The sequence below is a fragment of the Cebus imitator genome, unplaced genomic scaffold (genome assembly GCF_001604975.1).
Source record: "Cebus imitator isolate Cc_AM_T3 unplaced genomic scaffold, Cebus_imitator-1.0 Scaffold201, whole genome shotgun sequence".
Classification (NCBI taxonomy): Eukaryota; Metazoa; Chordata; class Mammalia; order Primates; family Cebidae; genus Cebus; species Cebus imitator.
In genome coordinates, this window is record NW_016107516.1 from 2693100 (window position 1) to 2713356 (window position 20257).

At 38.5% G+C, this 20257-nt stretch overlaps 1 protein-coding gene across 2 annotated transcripts in view; it reads right to left on the reverse strand.

Annotated features, from left to right (window-relative positions):
- Window positions 1-5795: 5795 nt before the first annotated feature.
- NECTIN3 (nectin cell adhesion molecule 3) overlaps window positions 5796-20257 on the reverse strand; it is a 136489-nt gene continuing 122027 nt past the window's right edge. Inside the window, exons 8-9 of one of the 2 annotated variants that reach the window (XM_017547835.2) lie at window positions 7525-7587; window positions 5796-6744 (exon numbers count right to left, since the gene is read on the reverse strand). In XM_017547835.2, coding sequence (XP_017403324.1) covers window positions 6568-6744; window positions 7525-7587 — 240 coding nt within the window. In that variant the 3' untranslated portion in view covers window positions 5796-6567. Of the gene's footprint in view, window positions 6745-6779; window positions 6801-7524; window positions 7588-20257 lie in introns of those variants that run through there. The other variant, XM_017547836.1, reaches the window with a different exon arrangement.

A 20257-nucleotide genomic window follows, 5' to 3' on the forward strand; every position in this document is an offset into this window, starting at 1 on the left:
AAAAAAAAAAAAAAAAAAAAAAAAAAAAAAAAAAAAAAAGATACAGAATGTAACTAGTACTTTTTGATGTAGGGAGGCATGTCATTTGATAGATATCATAACCTCAGCCCTCAAACAGTAACTAGAATATTTTGCGGGAAGGATTAATGGAATGGGTTTATTCATAACTAATGGAATGGAAGATGTTTTTATTTGTCAGTGGTAGTTTCCTCTCTCCCTGAGGCTCAGAGGGAACTTGTACATCATTACCCCAATTGATAATGTATGACAACATTTTTTTATGTTCTTCTGAATTGTTTATGTTCCTTTTAATTTTAGTCTACTCTGCTTCAAACTTCTACAGTCAAATTAAAACTTGAGAAGAATAACAAACCCAATAATAGGAAAAACATAGAAATAACCTAATGTTTCATGTATTGAGACTGGAAAGGTAAATGTGGCCTCTCTGTTCTTGCCTCTAACCTTCGTGCAGAGTTAATGTTAACACAAATATAATAAAATGTGTCTGAATTAGTGAGAAGTTTGCAGGGGTGTGATTCTCTTGTACATGTGAACTGCAAAATGTTTTCTGAGCTGCAAATTTTTAGTGGCAATTTTTACATACACACAGACATACCCCTAAGAAAGAACAGGCTATCTGTCACTAAGGATAAATGCCAGTTCAACTCTATGCAGCAGGTTGTTGAGTTTAGAATGGTAAACAGCTTCACCCCACCCTACTGTGAGGGTAGAATAATCTGCAAAATCTTTAACAAATTCTGTTACACTTGATATAATTTCTTTAAATTATTTTGGCATATGTTACTCAGTCACAATACTTACTCTGGGGGTGGTTGCTTAACATCTGACATATCCTAATCAGGAATACAACTTCAGGGCTGTTAGCATTTGAAAAAAAAAAAAAAACTCTAGTCACTTCAGAGACTACCACAAAAACTTTATTTGTAACTTAACACCAGAGATTTTGTTAATAAGTAAATATTTCCAATGGTCAAATTAATAGTGTTAAAGATATGTGGATTAGCCCAAGCGTTGTAGGGCACCCTACTCCTCCCATGAGCAGTATATAAGAATCTGATAAGGCTAGCAGTTTGGGATTCCTAACTTACTCTGTTAGAAGTGAAACTAAGAATTGACTCGCCTGACTGAATCTGCTACAATATTCCTGGATTCACTTCTTTTTTGTATTGCATTTTAGGTTTTGGGGTACTTGTGAAGAACATGCAAGACTGTTGCATAGGTATACACATGGCAGTGTGATTTGCTGCCTTCCTCCCTATCACCTATATCTGGCATTTCTCCCCATGCTATTTCTCCCCAACTCGCCCCCACCCAGGTCCCTCCCCTATTTCCCCCCGATAGATCCCAGTGTGTGATGCTCCCCTCCCTGTGTCCATGTGTTCTCATTGTTCAACACCCACCTATGAGTGAGAACATGTGGTGTTTGATTTTCTGTTCCTGTATCAGTTTGCTGAGAATGATGGTTTCCAGGTTCATCCATATCCCTACAAAGGACATGAACTAATCGCTTTTGATGGCTGCATAATATTCCATGGTGTATATGTGCCACAAAAATGCTCATCATCACTGGTCATTAGAGAAATGCAAATCAAAACTACATTGAGATACCATCTCATGCCAGTTAGAAGGGTGATCATTAAAAAATCTGGAGACAACAGATGCTGGAGAGGATGTGGAGAAATAGCAACACTTTTATACAGTTGGTGGGGGTGTAAATTAGTTTAACCATTGTGGAAGACAGTGTGGTGATTCCTTAAGGACCTAGAAATAGAAATTCCTGGATTCACTTCTAATAACTCTTCTAGGTAGGATAATGTTGGGTTGCACAGAAGGACAGAGATGGGACTTTTTTAAGCTTACAGAACAGGTTGCATGACTGCTCTGGTGCCTGCTTGCTCATAAACACGCATTATGCAGCACTTGGTCTAAGACCTGATTTCAGTGTAAAGTACCACCTGGTGAGGTTGGGAGACCTACAGCCCTCACACATTTCTATCTACTGAAGGCTGCTGAAACAACCTAATAATTATGAGTTCCCAAATTGGCAAAGGCCAGGTTATAATGTTCTCTAGCAGAGGAAACCCAATACTTTTGTAGATATAACAATATCAATCCAGACGTAGTCAACAGTTGAAATAAGCTTGGAAATAGCAGCTTCTAGTTTAACAGATATGAAACTCCCTGGTCCTGCTATAACGTCTACAAATGACTTAAGAAGGAAGGGACGGCCTTAGCCAAACACAGGAAGAAGAGAAGCACAGAGCTGAGCCACAAGTGGGGACTGTGATGTTTCTGTTTGATGCTTTTCTATTCTTCTGTCTTTCTGACTTCTTTCCAGTTGTCCAGCATAGGAGTGTTGCCACTCCTGGGAGTTCAATAAAGGTGAAACAAACAAACAGAGCAATGAGCATACTAAAGAACTAAGTTGAGGGAGAGATGTTAGAGAGGTTTGTGCCCACTAAAGTTGAGCCAACTGGGATGAAGTACTTGTAATTTTGGTTGGCTGTTTTCGTAGCTATGGGTAATCTAATGAATATGAGATTCTGAGCATTTGGATTACCCATAGTTAAGTAAAAAAATGAGCATATGTACTTGCTTTCATCTTAATAAACATTTCTGATGGTTTTATTCTATATACTCTCTTATATCTCTGCTTTAAAAATAATTTAAAAACTATATTCCCCACTCCCAAAAGCAGATTTGGGAGAAGTAACAGCCAACTGCTGCTCAGCATGCCCTAAGATTGTATGGCAGGGGAGTGTGAGCCTGTGTGTCCCCACAGGAGCTCCCGGGAATAGGGCAAAACAGGAGTCTGGCTCTACTCCTTGAGATGATTCATGTGAGGTTCTTGCCCTAGAACCCAATCCATACTATATACTCAATAATGTTACTTGTTATTAGTAGCAATTTTTAAAATAAGAGCAAATACTGGTAATAGTAACATGCATTTTCAATTCTAGCTAAAGCTTAAGCAGCTAAAATTCAGATAAAGAGCTTTCCACATGACAATTATTTGTTATAGTAAAAGGAACTTCTCTAACTTGCACTTGGCTATACGTGAATTTGATCAAACTGGAATTTTCATTTTGCCACTTGGTAATCACTAGGGAAACTACAGTACTCTAAATGCTGGCGAGGGCCCTGGACATTTAGGTTCAATATGCAACAATGAGAGAGTCATAGACATTTGTCAGTTTGAAGGAAAATTACAATTCTCCAATTTCCCATTCATTATCATCTTCTTCAACTCTCACCACAATTCTCAGAGGTTGCAAATGATACCCCAGACAGGTTAAGTGACTTGCCTATTTCAATGGCTAGAAAGAGGTGAAGCTGGGAGTACCTGTTCTTTTGATACTTGGTAAATGGTCTACCTTCCAAACTCCAGGGAATGAGGCTTAATAGAAAGCTCTACTGTATATAAAGAATAGCGCCAGAACACCAGTATACTGCAGGAAAAGAATGATAAATGGAAAACCAAATAGTGAATTTCAGACTACTGTGAAAGGGATTCCAGGAAATCATTTGCAATAACAGGATGAAGAAACTATCTTGTCTCTATAAGTAAACAAGGCCATAGGAAAGTAATGGGGAAACCCGTTCATTTAGTTTTCAGCACATTTCTTAAGTATCTATTATGTACATAGAAGCTTAGCCCAGTAAGAATTTTATATTACATGCCCCAAAGAACATGGACTTCTTATACCATTACATCAAGCTAATCGTAGGTGGTGTGCATGCTCTGTTCTTAGTGTGGTGTGCAAAGAACAATGTGATCTGCTACTGTAGCAACAATGCACACTCCTGGAGCTTGGGCTACCTACAAAGTAGGCAATAAATGCTGTGTGTTTAAGATAAGCATGCACACCCCACCCAGAAATGCAAAGCTGCAACCATAAGTAGATAAGCACTCTGGGGATTTATGTTTCACAGTGTTTTAGTAAACAAGTTATGGGAAGAGTATCTAATATCAGCTGTGGATTATAACCCTAAACCTCAATCACTGACCTTTAAGAATCTAATTTCCAAATTTAAATGGCATTGTCAAGTAGTCTAGTCTCCAAATTTAGAGATCAACAGGCTAATTTTGGATGGCAACTTTTGAAGAGAGGGCTGGCTGATCAAACCCTTTTAAAGCTGCTTTCTATTTAGCCCAGTTTTTAGAGAGAACAAATGGAAGGCACCAGGATCAGCTGTTATAGAACTTACGTGACCTGTGTAAAGGGCCAAGGGCTATATGATCTACCAGTTAGTTAAAGAAGTATCACAGGTGACGCAAAGGCAAAGTAGATATTGAACTCAGTGGCTTCAGGAGAGGTGAGACTACATCCTGCAATTTCTTTTTCATAACTACACTGAGAATTTTAAAAGGTAGACAGAAAGCTCCTCATGAGAAGGAGGGCGCTGAAGACAGGCCACAGGGCTCCTGAGAACCAGTGTTTCCAAATTCCTTTCTCTTATGCAAATGAAGACAGCCACTCCCCTGGGTCTATGGTATGCTTTTGTGAAACTAATTCAACAATTCACTTCCCAGCAGGACCCTGGAAACTATCGCCAACATGTAAGGCACTGACATTTCTAAAGCTTTCTAAAGGAGCTGGTGCACCACATTATTGCCTCCATAACATCCAGGGTTTATGAAACACTTCCTTGTCAAGGAGAGCTCTGACCACAGCCATCATCCTATTGGAAAACAATTGCCAGGATTCCTATACCTTCAGTTACACTAATTCAGTGTTGGTCTTCCAAATAATAAAGTTGAATATATTCTTTGCTACAAAGGGCAGTAAACTCCTACTCTGAGGTAGCACAGTAGCAATGAGCATCCTTGGAATTCACCCTTTGATCCTTACAGCTATAGACTTTAACATTGCTAATTACCTAGCTAAAGCATTGAGTTGGAATTTAAGCATCCTTTCTCCCAGAGTTGTTAGTCACTCAGGTAAATGGGGGAGAAAATATTTCTGCTGTAAAACTACCTGGATAATTTGATAAAGCATGGCAACTAAAAAAAAAAAAAAAAAAAAAAAAAAAAAAAAAAAAAGAAAGAAACAGACAAAGAACTAGAGCCAGCACAATATAAATCGTAATGTATCTTTGGCATCTCATTAGAAATCTGTGCTAACATTCTCCTCTACCCTTGAAGTTTAGGTTGCAAATATACACTCTTTCCTAATATATGCAGAGTTTGTAGCATTTTCTATGTATTTGACACACCTCTAAACTTCCAGAACACACAGTAAGATGCGTTTCTTAAGATGTGAGGAAGTGATGGACATTCATGTGAAACTGTGTTCCTTCCACCTCTGCTCTTTAATCACCTCATCGTAATTACTACTGTCAATCTCAGGGAAGGAAAGTTAGCAAAGGGAGATGAGAAAACTCAAGACAGACATTTACAGGCACTACAGTGTACAGGGTACCATGGTAGATAAGTCATTATGTTTACTTTTTAGCACCTCTTGACTCTCGGTGACCAGGTAAAGCAGGAGAAGGGATAAAGAACATGTGGGTTTAACAAACATGCCATATTGAGGTGCCTTTTAAGTTTTCAAAATTTTCACCTGCTTTTAAGAGCAGAAGTTATTTCATGGTAACTTTCCAGCAGGCTTTTCTGAGGTAGATAAAACATGGATGATAAGTGGTCTGAAGAATGCAGAGGGGGAGGTAAAGACTGTGGCTGGGATTGGTTTGAAAGAAATTTCAGAAGTGAAAGCTGAGCCTGTCACGTAAAATACTAGAGAAAGAAGAACAAGGTTAAAAGCTGTACACAATTTAAACAAGGTTTTTAGAATTTAATAGGTGCAAAATAGGCTAATCTAGCTAGCAAAGAGCAGGACTGTAGGAAGAATGACAAAGCAATAGAAGAACCTTTGTTATACACAGTTAGTCAAGAGTAGGCAGATTACAGCAAGAGGTATGTATCCCTCGGGACATCAGTGATCAACAAGGAATATATATCATAATAACATGAGGGTTTAAAAGCAACCAGCAGGCTCCAAGTTTTCAACTGCATTTTGTTGCTATTTGGATGAAGAACAAGCTTTGCCTCTTTCCTCAGGTATTGTAATTGTATTAAATATGTCAGGGAAATCCAAATCCCAGCTAAATAATTAGTGAAATAGATTCTGAACTCATTTTCATGCCCGTGTGAATTACAGATGAACAGGCTAGCATGCCTGAGACCCAACAAAGTTAACAGTACCAGCTGGGGCCTTTCTTTCTGGAGAATCACTGCAGTTATCACAGGCAGATGCTGTACTGTTAAATGAAAATGCCATTGTAGGGCAAATGTTAGTAGTTAAACACCATTGGCACAGAAACACACAAAGCTAGAGTCAAGTTCACAAACACAGCTGGTGGTTAAGAAACCCTTAATGAAGACAAGAAATTTGCTATTGGCTTTGTGTCATTCATTAAGACTTCCAACACCCTTAGAGTGGGACTGTTCTATATGAGAGACAATTAAATAACTATTAGCCTCAGTTTCTCTCCCCAATCTAAGAATAAACATTTGTTAGAATGCTCATTGGAAAAAGAGAAAAATCACACATAATGTTCTTGTGGGTTGATGTAGATTCTCTTAGCATCGTTTTGATGATGTTTGCTAGGGCTCCGGTCTTGGTAGCACATCTGATTGTAAAGAGGGTACGTCTGCTGACTGCCATCTTCCCCAACTGGATTCTCATCTTCATAGTCAAAACTCCTGCTATTTAGTACATTCTAAAAATTCAAACATTGCTTACATTAGCAGAACAGCTGTTTGCATTTTCCTAGCACTGGTAAAAACAGGCAAGAACAAATTCATTACAGTTTAGTGTCCCTGACTCATTACTCCAAAAACTATTAAATGACAAGGTAAAGTTCAACAACTTATATTTTCCAGTCATTTGTTGCTTATAATATCCTGAATCAGAAAAGTAGCAGCTCCTAAATACAAAATTGTGACTAAGGGGGACTGAGATCAGTTTCAGGTTTTGAAATTTGGAGTTGCTATCAGTTAAGGTAACCTGCAGAAGACTGGGATTATAAACCTCAGGAGTCTCTCAAGCAAGGCTCAAGCTTGAAATGAACATATGAGATATACAGAGAATTCAACCAACCAAACAAAAGAAACCTCGTCTTAACTCTGGGGAACTGGGGAAAGGACACAGCAAAATGAACTGGCATTTGAACATATGCCTGACAAAACTGAAAACATCTGCCAAATGTCTTGACCTTTCCTTCTGGCTTGACCTTGGGCCTCAGCTAGCACTTATAAAATGAACCCCCCATGATGTTCTGTGGTGTCTCTGGTGCAGACTCTTCTGCCTGGTTATGGGTTTCATAAAACTTGATTACTTCTAAGAGTAAACAAGCTCAAGGAGTTTACTAAATCTTAGCAGAGACACTCAAATAGGGGAAAGATGAACAAAATGAACTTGTATACAATTAAATGATATTTTAATAAGCATGTTAGCTACTAGATCCACCCGGGCTGATACCCACAACATGGTTACTTACAGAGTGCTGAAGACTGCCAGCTTCACTTTCTTTGAACTGAGTCTGCAAAGGCAAGTGTTCAGGCTGGAAGAAGACACAAAAAGACATGCACTTTAAAATACATGGCAAAACATATCAGCCACTAGGATTCCTATTTTTAAAAGAGCCAATCATTTCTTGTTATAAATGTCTACCAACTAAGCAAAATGTTCCACGAGAGTAAGAAAAACAACTATATTTTTTAAAAGTTTCACTTATTCTTTCCTGGCTCGTGACTTCCGGAAAGAAGAAAATATAGAGCCGGGCACAGTGTCTCTCTCTCGCCTGTAATCCCAGCACTTTGAGAGGCCAAGGTGGATGGATCACTTGAGGCCAGGAGTTCGAGACCAGCCCGGCCAACATGGTGAAATCCCATCTCTAAAAATAAAAAATAAAAAATTAGCTGGGCGTGGTGGTGCACACCTGCAATCCCAGCTATTTGGGAGGCTGAGGCAGAATAATTGTTTGAATCTGGGAATCAGAGGTTACAATGAGCCAAGATCGTGCCACTGCACTCCAGCCTGGGCTACAGAGCAAGCAAGACTGTCTCAAAAAACAAAAAAACAACAATAACAAAAAAAAAAAAAAGGAAGAAAATAACGACAACATCTGCCTCAGAAGTTGTCATGCAAACTTGTTTACGTCTTATATGAGGGAGAGCTCACCACAGAAAGTCTCCTGTCTTTTCTTAGTAGAAGAGTCCGGTATTTCAAATCAGGTAAAAGTGGTTTGGGGGTGGTAATGAGACATTACTTTTTGTCTTTATACATAGATTTAAAGGATATATGATCATCTTTTTCTTGCTTGCTACTCTTCCATCCCTATCCCTACCCTCACCCCACACAGATTATAAAGGGAGTTCATTTTCAAACCTCACCCTAAGAAGAAATTTTTTCAGTTTTCCTCAGCTTGCAAACACATGACTTACCCTTCAGACTTCAGTTCTAATATCATCTCTTTCATGAAGCCTTGCACAACACCCTCAAGCAGACAGAGCCACTCTTTTTTGTGCCTTCATAGCATTTATTATCACAATTATAAGTCTATTTGCTTTTCTCCTTTCCCAGATTGAGAGTGCTGGTCGAAGTGTTTTACAAACATTGTATCAGCTAATCCTCATATGTACAATACTTCTACAAAACTGCTATCTTTATTTTACAGATGACTGAGGCTTAGTTAAGCAAGTTATCTCCAGTCACACAACTGGTAAGTGGTAAACAGCAACTCCAATGTGGCTTTGTCTAATTCCAAATTCTGTATTTTTATGTCCCTGCTTTCATTTTAGTGTCTGGAAAATAGATGTTCCTTCAATATAATAAAATAATGCCTGAATGTCTCCACATGTAGGCATCTGTCAACAAGCTATGCATTTCACAATCTTTGTTCATACTGTCCCTTTTAGTTTGGAAGGACAAATATTTGGGAGTAGAAATTCTACCTATCCATCATGGCCTGACTAAAGTCATTTTATTCAAAGGGCTTGTCCACAGTCCCTGTCAAAGTTAATCTCTTTACTCCTAGTTTTCCTGTTGTTCTTGTTTTATCTCTATTACAGCACACATCATGACTATCTTGTTTTATAGTCCCTAATGTCTGTAACTTTCAGCTCCAGTAAGTAGTGAGCCTTTTTTAGTCATTGCTAATGGTCTAAATGTTTGTGTGCTCCTACAATTCATATGGTAAAACCTAATGGCAATGTGATAGTATCAAAAGGTGGGGCTCCTAGGAGGTGAATAGGATATAAGGGTGGATCTGTCTTAAATGGGAACAGTACCCTTCTAAGGGACTGAGGAAACTAGAGTTCTTCCCTTCCTTATCAAGTTACAGTGTGAAGACAGCCATCTATCAGAAATAAGACCCCTGCCAGACACTAAATCTGCTGACATCTTGATCTTGGACTTCCCAGCCTCCAGAAGTATAAGAAATAAATTTCTGTTGTTAGCTACCTAGTTTATGGTGTTTTGTTACAGAAGCCTGAACAGACTAAGATAGTCATCCTCCTCCATCCCCCTACCTTAGTTTGGGTTTGTGCAATAAGAATAGTTCACTAATGAATTTATTGGAATCTAAACTATTTATCAATTCTTGATATCTTATGTCAACGTTATCTATATTATAAATTATGTGACACGTTCACTCCTCCTTTCATGGTCAGCATAATTCTACAGTGCTTCCCATATGATCAGGTGATATTAGCAGTACACATTGGTAAAAGTCCAAGGCAGGGCCAGTCATGGATGTATGGCCAGTCATACAGGGCCCCTGGGGTTTAATGCTTTTAATACTTTGCAGTTGCCATCTAAGATTTCTTAATAATTTTACTGTTAATTTCTGTTTTATAAGTGGTCTAATGAGACGAAAGAGCATGCTTCAGAGACTTGTGGGCTAGGCTCACAGGCATCCCTGCCTCCTGCTCTCTGTCTTCAGTTGGTTCTCGGGCACCACTTCCCCATCTTGCTGTCCCAGGTCCTATCTGGCATCCCCCTTGCTATCCCCTCTCCAGTGACTACTGCCGTCCTTGGCTTAGGCAGATGCCTGGGCATTGGTTCAACAGCACATGCCCAGAGTCATGGTGCATATGGCAGGTATCTGGAGGCCATGACTCGGTAAAGATGAATCTCTCATTCACTCCTCCAATCTAGGTACCTCATAATGCCATCTTGACAGCTTTAATTTTTGAACATGGAGCCTGGCATTTTCATTTTGCACTGGGCCTCAGGAATTACGTCGCTGGTCGTGCTCACAGGAAAATACACTTAGGAAAAAATATCTTATATTAAAATCAGCATTTTCATTTGTTTCTTTGCTGTTTATTATTCTTCTTCCATGTAGAGGGGGTGGGTATGAATTTTTTAAGCCACTAAAAGTGTTAATCCATTTTTTTAAAAGTGGTATCTGGATGTCTTTTAAAAAACTGATTTATAAACTCATTTTCTCCCACTTCAAGTTTCCCTTTATTACAATAATAAAACCTAAATATATTTGTGTTGATTTTTAGAACAAGTCAGTAGAAGTCATCATAACCCCACTACCTCTTTTATCAGCATCAAGGAACCTCTGACAGACATGCCACAGTCTGCTCATATCATTTGCTTCAGCAGTCCCTCATGTCTAACAGTATGACTTAATTTCCAAGTCTGACACTTATAGAAAAGCAATTTAAGTGATGTTCTGAGCAACTTTGGCTTCCAAGAAGTAAATAATAGCTACCAAATGGAGGGCAACCAAAGATTTCTGGTGGTCGTTTCTATTCCTTAATAGTAGTACAATCATGTGGAAAAGTTAAAAAAAAGGAAAAGAGATCTTGAACATACCCTCTGATAATAACATGGTCCTTGCCTACTCTTCATGGTAGTGTGAGGGAAAGCAGGGGTACAGTCAACACTGGAAGGGAGCATATTGTAGAAACACAGTGTTTATGGTTTCAAGAGTTCAAGGGAATATTTGGTTAGAAGATGTGCTGTTCTGTTTATGCTCTAAAATTCCAAACGGCAAATTTAACACAACCAGAAGATAAATTATCATTCACACTTTGCTGACAACCCTGGGTTAAGACCTGCATTTGGTCATCACCTGTTAAATGTGGTAACAAGTTTCAAGTCCTGGAAGCCAACAATGCAGTGTCATAAGTAACAATATAGCAAATATTAAGTTAATAGTATTTGGGAACTACAGAAGTAAAAAAATCTGTCTATTCTGCTTCAATACAAACAGATTTTAAAGAGCCATAGCTTTATGAATAATAACACTGCTGCCTTTTTCTCATGGTAGAAGATTATAAAAAATAGCCAGAAGTGGTACATTTGACAATAAAGGACAAGAAGGAAAGTTCTCAAAACGGAACAGGAAAAAGTGGTGCCTGGAAACTTCACATGCACTGACTAGACAATAAATGAATGGATAAGTTCCTCTTCTCTATCCCATATTCTGAATCTTCATCATTAAATCATTGTCACTTTTGTAATACAACATTTAATAAAATTGTGTATGGAGACAAGGACCCAACACACCCTAGAAAAGGTTCTGCATTAGGGAAGTGGGGCTATGGAAAGCATTATGTATCTGTTTCTGCACTGTGTGGCTATGTAATCTCTGACAAGATTTGTGACATTGGCTCAATACCTAAGGAACTTAATCTAATGACAGATGAGTGTGTGCTCTGTCAATCCACAGACCACCTGAAATGTTGTATATACTAGCTTCTCTTTTTATTTAACCAATTTTATTTTTTAGGGGTTTTAAGTTTATAGAAAAGTTCAGTGGAACATACAAATAATTCCCACATATCCCCTGCCCCCATCCCACAAACTCCACAACTATGAACATGCTTGCACCACAGTGGTACATACATATGTTATTGAGGTACATTTTCACACATCATCACCTTAAGTTTATAGTTTACATTAGAGTTCACTCTTAGTGTTGTACCTTATTTGGGTTTTAACACATGGATCATGATATGGATCTACTCTTGTAGTATCACACAGAATAATTTCACTGGCCTGAAAACCTGTGTTCCGCCATCGTCCCTACCCACCCAACCCATTGCAATAACTTACCTTCTTACAGTCTCCATAGTTTTGCTTTTTCCACAGTATCATATAGTTGAAATCATTCAGTATGTAGCTTTTTCAAATTGGCTTCTTTCACTCTGTAACATGCATTTAACATCGTCCCATGTCTTTTCATGGCTTGATGGCTTATTTCTTTTTAGCACTAAATAATATTCCATTGTCTGGATATACTAATTTATTCATTCACTTGCATATTGGTTACTTCCAAGTTTTGGAAATTAAGAATTGAGCTGCTAATAAACATTCAGGCGCAGGTTTTGTATGAACATGTTTTCACATCATATGGGTAAATGTTGAGGAGTGTGATTTGCTAGATTGTATGGTAAGGGTATGCTTAATTTTTGTTGTTTTTCTGTAAAGACAGAGTCTTTTTCCATCACTCAGGCTGGAGAGTAGTGGTACAATCATGGCTCACTGCAGTCTCAAACTCCAGGATGTTGACTGTGGGTTATGATTATCATAGATGACTCTTATTATAATATTTTTAAGTATGGTCCTTCAATACCTAGTTTGTTGAGGGTTTTTAACATGAAGCAATGTTGATTTTCATCAAAAGCCTTTTCTGTATCCATCGAGGTGATCATGTGGTTTTTGTTTTTAGTTCTGTTTTATGTGATGAATCACATTTATTGAGTTCCATTATATTGAACCAACCTTGCATCCCAGGAATAAAGCCTAGTAGATTGTGGTGGATTAGTTTTTTGATTTCCTGGTGGATTTTGTTTGCTAGTATTTTGTTGAGAATTTTTGCATCTATGTGCATCAAGGATATTGGCCTGAAGTTTTTTTTGTTGTTGTTGTCACGTGTGTGCCAGTGGGGGAGGCGAGCTCTGTGTGTGTGCACTGGCAAGAAAGTAGGGGAGTCGTGGGGCATGAGTGTGTCCTGGCAATGTGGTGAAGAGAGGCTGTGGGTAGCCTGGTGCATGTCAGTGGAGGCCAGTCTGCTGGAGGTCTGCGACGGCTGGGCACAGTCTGCTAGTAAAGGAGCTATTATGCAGGCCTCAGGAAGCACCCTGGTTGGGTATTCAAAGTTGTGTGGCAAGCAGGCGCGGCCAGACTGGGAGAGGCCGGAAGAGAGGAGAGCATTCAGATCAGACCAGCCCCATCCCAAGGGCAAGACTGTCCTGCTCTGTCCAGATACAACAGTCGCCCTAAGCTAAAGTTTCCTAGGGGAGCATGGCAAGTCTTGAGAAATGAACACCCTTGGCCATGCCCCACTGTATCTATTCCCACACCAAGCCCTCTGGTTTCCATACAGGCTGGGGTGCTGTCCCTGTCACCTCTTTAAGCAGCTTTTCCTACCAGCTCAAGGGTCTGTGGAGGACATGGTTCTCCTCCTGCTAGGATCCCAGAGGTCCAAGGCAAGAGTGAGCCACTCCTACCTCTTCACCAGGAGTCACTGGGGGTTAGAAACAAGTCCTGGTGCTCAGCCACCCTGTGCGGAGTTCCCAGCTTCCTCCCCCTTCAGCCCAGTCCCAGCCTCCTCCCTCCATCCACTCTCAATTCCTTCCCTCTTAAGATTTTCTAGGAGTGTGCTAGCCTTCCCAAAGTTCTTGTCTCTCAGCAGCAGATGTTCCTCCTTGCTGCATCTAGTTGACTATCTTGAATATGGAATCTTATTTATCTTAGTACCTTCTCTGAGCCAACAAATAAACCAGAGCCTCTCCTCTGTAGTATGTATTAGATTTCATCCTGTTTCCATGTAGATAATACCTTAAAATCCCACCAGCAGAGCTTTCAGAATTAAGCTTTATTCTCACTGATGACGGAACTAAGGTTTCAAGTTGCTATTGTCACAGGGCATAAAATAACCCTAAACACTCTCCTGGCTCTGGCAGTGAAAAACCTTCAAGCTACAGTTCCATTTGGAACCAATGTTCCTGGTGCCAAATTTAAGTCTCTTTAATCTTCTATTTTCTTTCATAATTTCATCCCCAAAGCTCTGTACTTCCTTCCTTAGAACTATACTTCTCTTTTACCCTAACTCACTGCAATCTGTAAACCTTAAACAATGATATTTTTAAAACACACTCTCCTACCTTCTCACACTTTTCCCTAGCCCCTTATCGCCAATTGCTATCACCAACTGATAAGTACCTCTTCCAGGATTTTCTTAAACCTAGAGAGCAGAATTCCTTCTAGTGACCACCTGTATAGTTACAATCGCCTTCCCATCAAGGACTTTGGCATGTAGATTACTCTTCTGCATTCTGTTTGGGTCATTTTGAGGGACCTGGATGTTCACAAAGATGACTCATCTTATGCCTCCACCTCACTCTTTTTTGGCTTTTCTCCCCACTTCAACAAATCACTCCCACACCTTCAAGAACTTCCATATCATTTCCTTATCTTGCAACTCTCTTTTCTCGCCACTGATTCTTTCCTCCTGGAATACAAGCATGTTTGAGCTTCTCCTATCTTAAAAATGAAATGAAACAGTAATCTTTTAAAACTTCAACTTCCCACATTTTCAAAGGCCCTTAACTTACCTCTGAAAACCTTACGTTGACAAAATACTTTAAACTCACAACCTTTCTGATGAAGGACCATCCCTCTTCCTTCAGTTCCTACGGCTGTGAGTGAAGATACACTAAGTACCCTACATCACACCTCACGTGTAACTGGTCTGTCCTCCACTGCTGCCTTCCAATTCAAGCAGTTTCCCAGCTTCCCTGTCACATCCCTGGGTAATTTTCCAATACCACATACTAGACATAATTAAATATTTTAATGTGCACTCACTGTTTTTTAAGGAGAGAGTAGATTATATGAAGAATGCATGAATAATTATTACTTAATTACTTTGATTCTTCCTGAACTCCTGTGTCATGTCTTAGAAAAAAGGAACAAATTACTATATACTGCTCTCTTATGTCTGTCAAGAAACTCTGAACCCAAGTTATCATACAACATTTTACACTACTTTTTCCTTTTTAGTTTACCTCTATTTGTGCTTCTGTTATCCTCCTAATTCCACTGTTGACCAAGGGAATTGTCTCTCTTTTCTTTACTCACCCACCAGAACTTGAGATTAATACTGAGGATTTTTGTTGAAATTATTTTTCATTCAATGCTAAACAGAGAGATTTCTGGAATTACTGGATCATAAAAAAACCTAGTCATTTTCTCTGAGCTGAGTCTTTGTTCTACGACCTTCCTACTTATTGCCCTGGTTTATTTTCTACAAGATGTTCTGCATTTATCTGTTGGCATTTTCCCTCTCTTCTTCTTTTAACTCCACATGGCATTGTAAAAGATTTCATTTGATTGACATACCTTGCCCTAATCCTTCTTCCTTATACTGACAAGTGATACATTTTTACTTCTGCTTCTAGTCATGATGAAGAACTAATACCAGACTAACCTTCTTGTCATAAACTAATAGAAAATTGGACAACATATATAAAAAGACAGTTTTCAGACACTGGACAACTATGTTGTATAGGATTGGGATCACAGAGAATGGAAAAATACATACACACAAAATATATGCACACATGCGCGTGCACACACACACACACATGCACATGTGTTATCTTTTGATAACTTTTTTTTTTGGTGGCATAAGAAGAGAAAAATTCAAGAAGAGCACAGGATCTTGCTGAACTGAGGAAACAGAGTTCGGCATTCAGGAAAGTTGAGGTGACTGAAATGTGTGGGACAGGGTCCTGAAGAAGAGAAAGATACGCATAGATAAAGCTCCAGAAATCTGCATGAGAGTTTCCTTGGTTGAATACTATGCTGGGTGTGCACAGAGCAAAGAATAACTGTTGGAGAAAGAAAATTTGCTAGGGAGCCGTTATCTTAACAATTACCAGAACTTTATTAGAGTTGAGTGACACTTATGATCCAACCAGCTGAAGAAGAAAATCCTCACTGAACATATGAGACATCCAGCAGAGACCCAGATTCACATCTTAGAAGGCTAAAGTAGTTTTAGAAGATAGGCTATTCTAGAACCATCTTAATAAATCTTAAAAACAAACTTCCAGAAGATGAGGTTGATCTTGAAGTAAATTAAATGATTTCCAGAAAATAACTGAATTCTTATTAAGAAGTAAGAGTAAAATTCCAACAATTGAAAACATAACATTCACAATGTCCAGCATCCAATTAAAATATACTAACCGGCTGGGTACAATGGCTCACGCCTGTAATCCCAGCACTTAGGGAGGCCAAGGCGGGCGGATCACGATGTGAAGAGATTGAGACCATCCTGGTCAACATGGTGAAACTCTGTCTCTACTAAAAATACAAAGATTAGCTGGGCGTGGTGGCACACACTGTAGTCTTGGGAGGCTGAAGCAGAAGAATTGCTTGCGGAGGCTGCAGTGAGCAGAGATCCAACCACTGCACTCCAGCCTGGCAATAGAGCAAAACTCTGTCTCAAAAAAAAATGTACTGACCATGATTAAAAAAAAAAAATGGGAAAAAAAATAAGTATGTAGAAACTAAATCCAGAAATAACATGTCTTAGTCTATTTTGTGTTGCTATAACAGAATACCACAGACTGGGTAATTTGTAAACAATATAAGTTTATTTGGCTCATGAAGGCTGGGAAGTTCAATATCAAGGTGCTACTATCTGGCAAAGGCCTTCATGTTATATCATTCTATGATGGAAAGCAGAAGGCCAAGCAAGCACGTAATGCAGAGAGAAAAGTGGGGCTGGAGTCTGGAGATAACTAACCCACTCCCAAGATAATGGCATTAATCTATTAATGAAGGCAGAAGGTGATTAGATCAACAGTACTACAAGAGCAATTAAATTTTAACAGGAGGTTTAGAGGGGATATTCAAAGCATAACATGACAGATGCGATGGAATTAGCAGATTAAATCTTTAAAATGGCTATTATAAATATGTTTAAGGCTATAAAGGAAAACATGAACACAACATGAGTGCTCACAACTACAAAAAAGAATCAAAGACAACTTTAGAGCTAGAAAAAAATACAATATCTGAAAAGGAAAAAGTTACTGGATGGCCTTAGTAGCAGAGTAGACACTGCAGAAGGAAAAATCACTATACTTAAAGGCAGAAACTATCGATACAAAAGAACAGAGGGAAAAAAGGCTGAAAAAATTGAATATGGCCTTAGTAATCTGTGAGATAACATCAAAAAAGTCTACCATTTGTATAACTGGAATCACAGAAGGAAGGGAAAACTACAATATTTAAAGAACTGCCAAAATTTTCCAAATTATATGAAATATATAAACCTACAATTCTGTGAAGCTCAATGAACCCCCACGAGGATAAACATAAAGAAAGCCACTCCAACACCTTTCAAAATATAATTGCTAAAAACTAACAATAAAGAGGATAGCAAAGATATAGCTAGAGGGAGTAAGAAGACATAATACAATCAGAGAATAAAGCATTATCACTGGCTTCTCACTAGAAGAAAAAAGGAGTATAAAAGACAATACAACTACCATTTTAAAGTGATGAATGAGAAAGAAAAAAACCTATAATTCTATATCCCACAAAATCTTCAAAAATAGGCTAGGCATGGTGGCTCATGCCTGTAATCCCAGCACTTTGGGAGGCCAAGGTGGGCGGATCACGTGAGGTTAGGAGTTCGAGTCCAGCCTGGCCAAAATAGTGAAACCCCATCTCTACCAAAAATACAAAAAAATAAGCCGAGCATGGTGGCGGGTGCCTGTAATCCTAGCTACTTGGGAGGCTGAGGCAGAAGAATCACATGAACCTGGGAGGTGTAGGTTGCAGTGAACTGAGACCGTGACATTGCACTCCAGCCTGGGAAACAAGAATGAAACTTCATCTAAGAAAAAAGTGAAATAAAGGAAAAACTATCTTATCAGTATATCTGTACTATACAAATTGTTATGGAAAAGTTATTCAGGTTGAAGAAAATGGACTCCAAACATAACTTTATCAGTTTGTACAATTTTTAAAAAGATACATTATGGTTTAAAACAAAAATAGCAATAATGTATTGTCAGGTTTATAACACAGGGAGAAATAAAATGCATAAGATGATAAGGAAAAAAGGAAAGAAACTGAAATGTATATTAAAATTCATCCAATATATATGAAGTAGTATTATGTGATATTAAGGTAGATAGTAATATGTTAAAAATGTGTATGCTAAACTCTAGATAACAATAACAGTAATAACAGAGTGGTAAACCTAATAATTCAATAGACTGGATTTAAAAATACCAAATCACTCAGCTAAATTAAAAGAAGGCAGAAAAAGTGAAAAAAAAAAAAAAATGACAAATAACAAGATGATGGACTTAAGCCCAACCACAGCAATAGATAAGTAAAAATGGCAATAAACATAAACATAGCAATTTAAGGTAAGGAGTTTCATATTGGTAACAAGACAATATCCAACTATATATGACCAATATGAAAATCATTGTAAATATGTAAGAAATGTATTGGTTAAAAGCAAAGGGATGGAAAAACACACACTATGCACAAATCATCAAAAAAAGTATGAAAACCAGAGTAGCTATAGTAATATCAGACAAAGTAACTTTAGGACAAAGAAAATTACCAGAAATAAAAAGGATCTTTCATAAATGATAAAAGGATCAGTTTATCAAGAAGACATTACAATCCTAAATGTGTACACATTCAGTAAGAGAGCTACAAAAATATATGAAAAACTGACAGAACTAAAAGGAGAAAAGGACATATTCACAAATGTAGAACATAATACTCCCATCTTAGTTCTACAGAAATGAAAAGGGAAAATCAGTAAATATTTATAAGACTTGAACATCACTATCAATCAACTTGACCTAAGTAACATTTATAGAATACCACATCCCACAATGGCATAACATACATTAGTTTCAGTATACATGGAACATTTACTAAGACAGACCATATGCTGGGTCTTTAAAGAAGTCGCAATATACTTAAAAGACTGAAGTCAAACATATTTTCTAACCATAAAAGAACTGATAGCTTCTGCACAGCAAAAGAAACAATCATTAGAGTGAACTGGCAATCAACAGAATGGGAAAAAGTTTTTGCAATCTACCCATCTGACAAAGGACTTACATCCAGAATTTACAAAGAACTAAAACAGGTTTGCAAGAAAAAAAACAAACCAACCCATTCAAAAGTGGGGGCAGGATATGAACAGACACTTTTCAAAAGAAGACATATATGAGGGCAACAGACATATGAAAAAATGCTCATCATCACTGGTCATCAGAGAAACACAAATCAAAACTACAGTGAGATACTATCTCACACCAGTTAGAATGGCGATCATTAAAAAATCTGAAGACAACAGATGCTGGAGAGGATGTGGAGAAATAGGAACACTTTTACACTGTTGGTGGGAGTGTAAATCAGTTCAACCATTGTGGAAGACAGTGTGGCGATTCCTCAAGGACCTAGAAATAGAAATTCCATGTCACCCAGCAATCCCAGTACTGGATATATACCCAAAGGATTATAAATCGTTCTATTATAAAGACACATGCACATGTATGTTTATTGCAGCACTCTTTACAATAGCAAAGACTTGGAACCAACCCAAATGCCCATCAATGACAGACCAGACAGGGAAAATGTGGCACATACACACCATGGAATATGATGCAGCCATAAAAAATGATGAGTTCGTGTCCTTGGTAGGCACATGGATGAACCTGGAAACCATCATTCTCAGCAAACTGACAGAAGAACAGAAAATCAAACACTGCATGTTCTCACTCATAGGCAGGTGTTGAACAATGAGAACACATGGACACAGGGAGGGGAGCATTACACACTGAGGTCTGTGGGGGGGACTAGAGGACGGACAGTGGGGGGTAGGGAGTTGGGGAGGATAACATGGGGAGAAATGCCAGATATGGGTGATGGTGATGGAGGCAGCAAACCACATTGCCATGTATGCACCTATGCAACAATCCTGCGTGTTCTTCACATGTACCCCAGAACCTAAAGTGCAATAAAATATATATACATTTAAAAAAAAAGAATTGATGAAAAACCAATAAATAAAACATTTGAAAATTCCAAAACGGCCGGGTGCGGTGGCTCAAGCCTGTAATCCCAGCACTGTGGGAGGCCGAGGCGGGTGGATCACGAGGTCAAGAGATCGAGACCATCCTGGTCAACATGGTGAAACCCCGTCTCTACTAAAA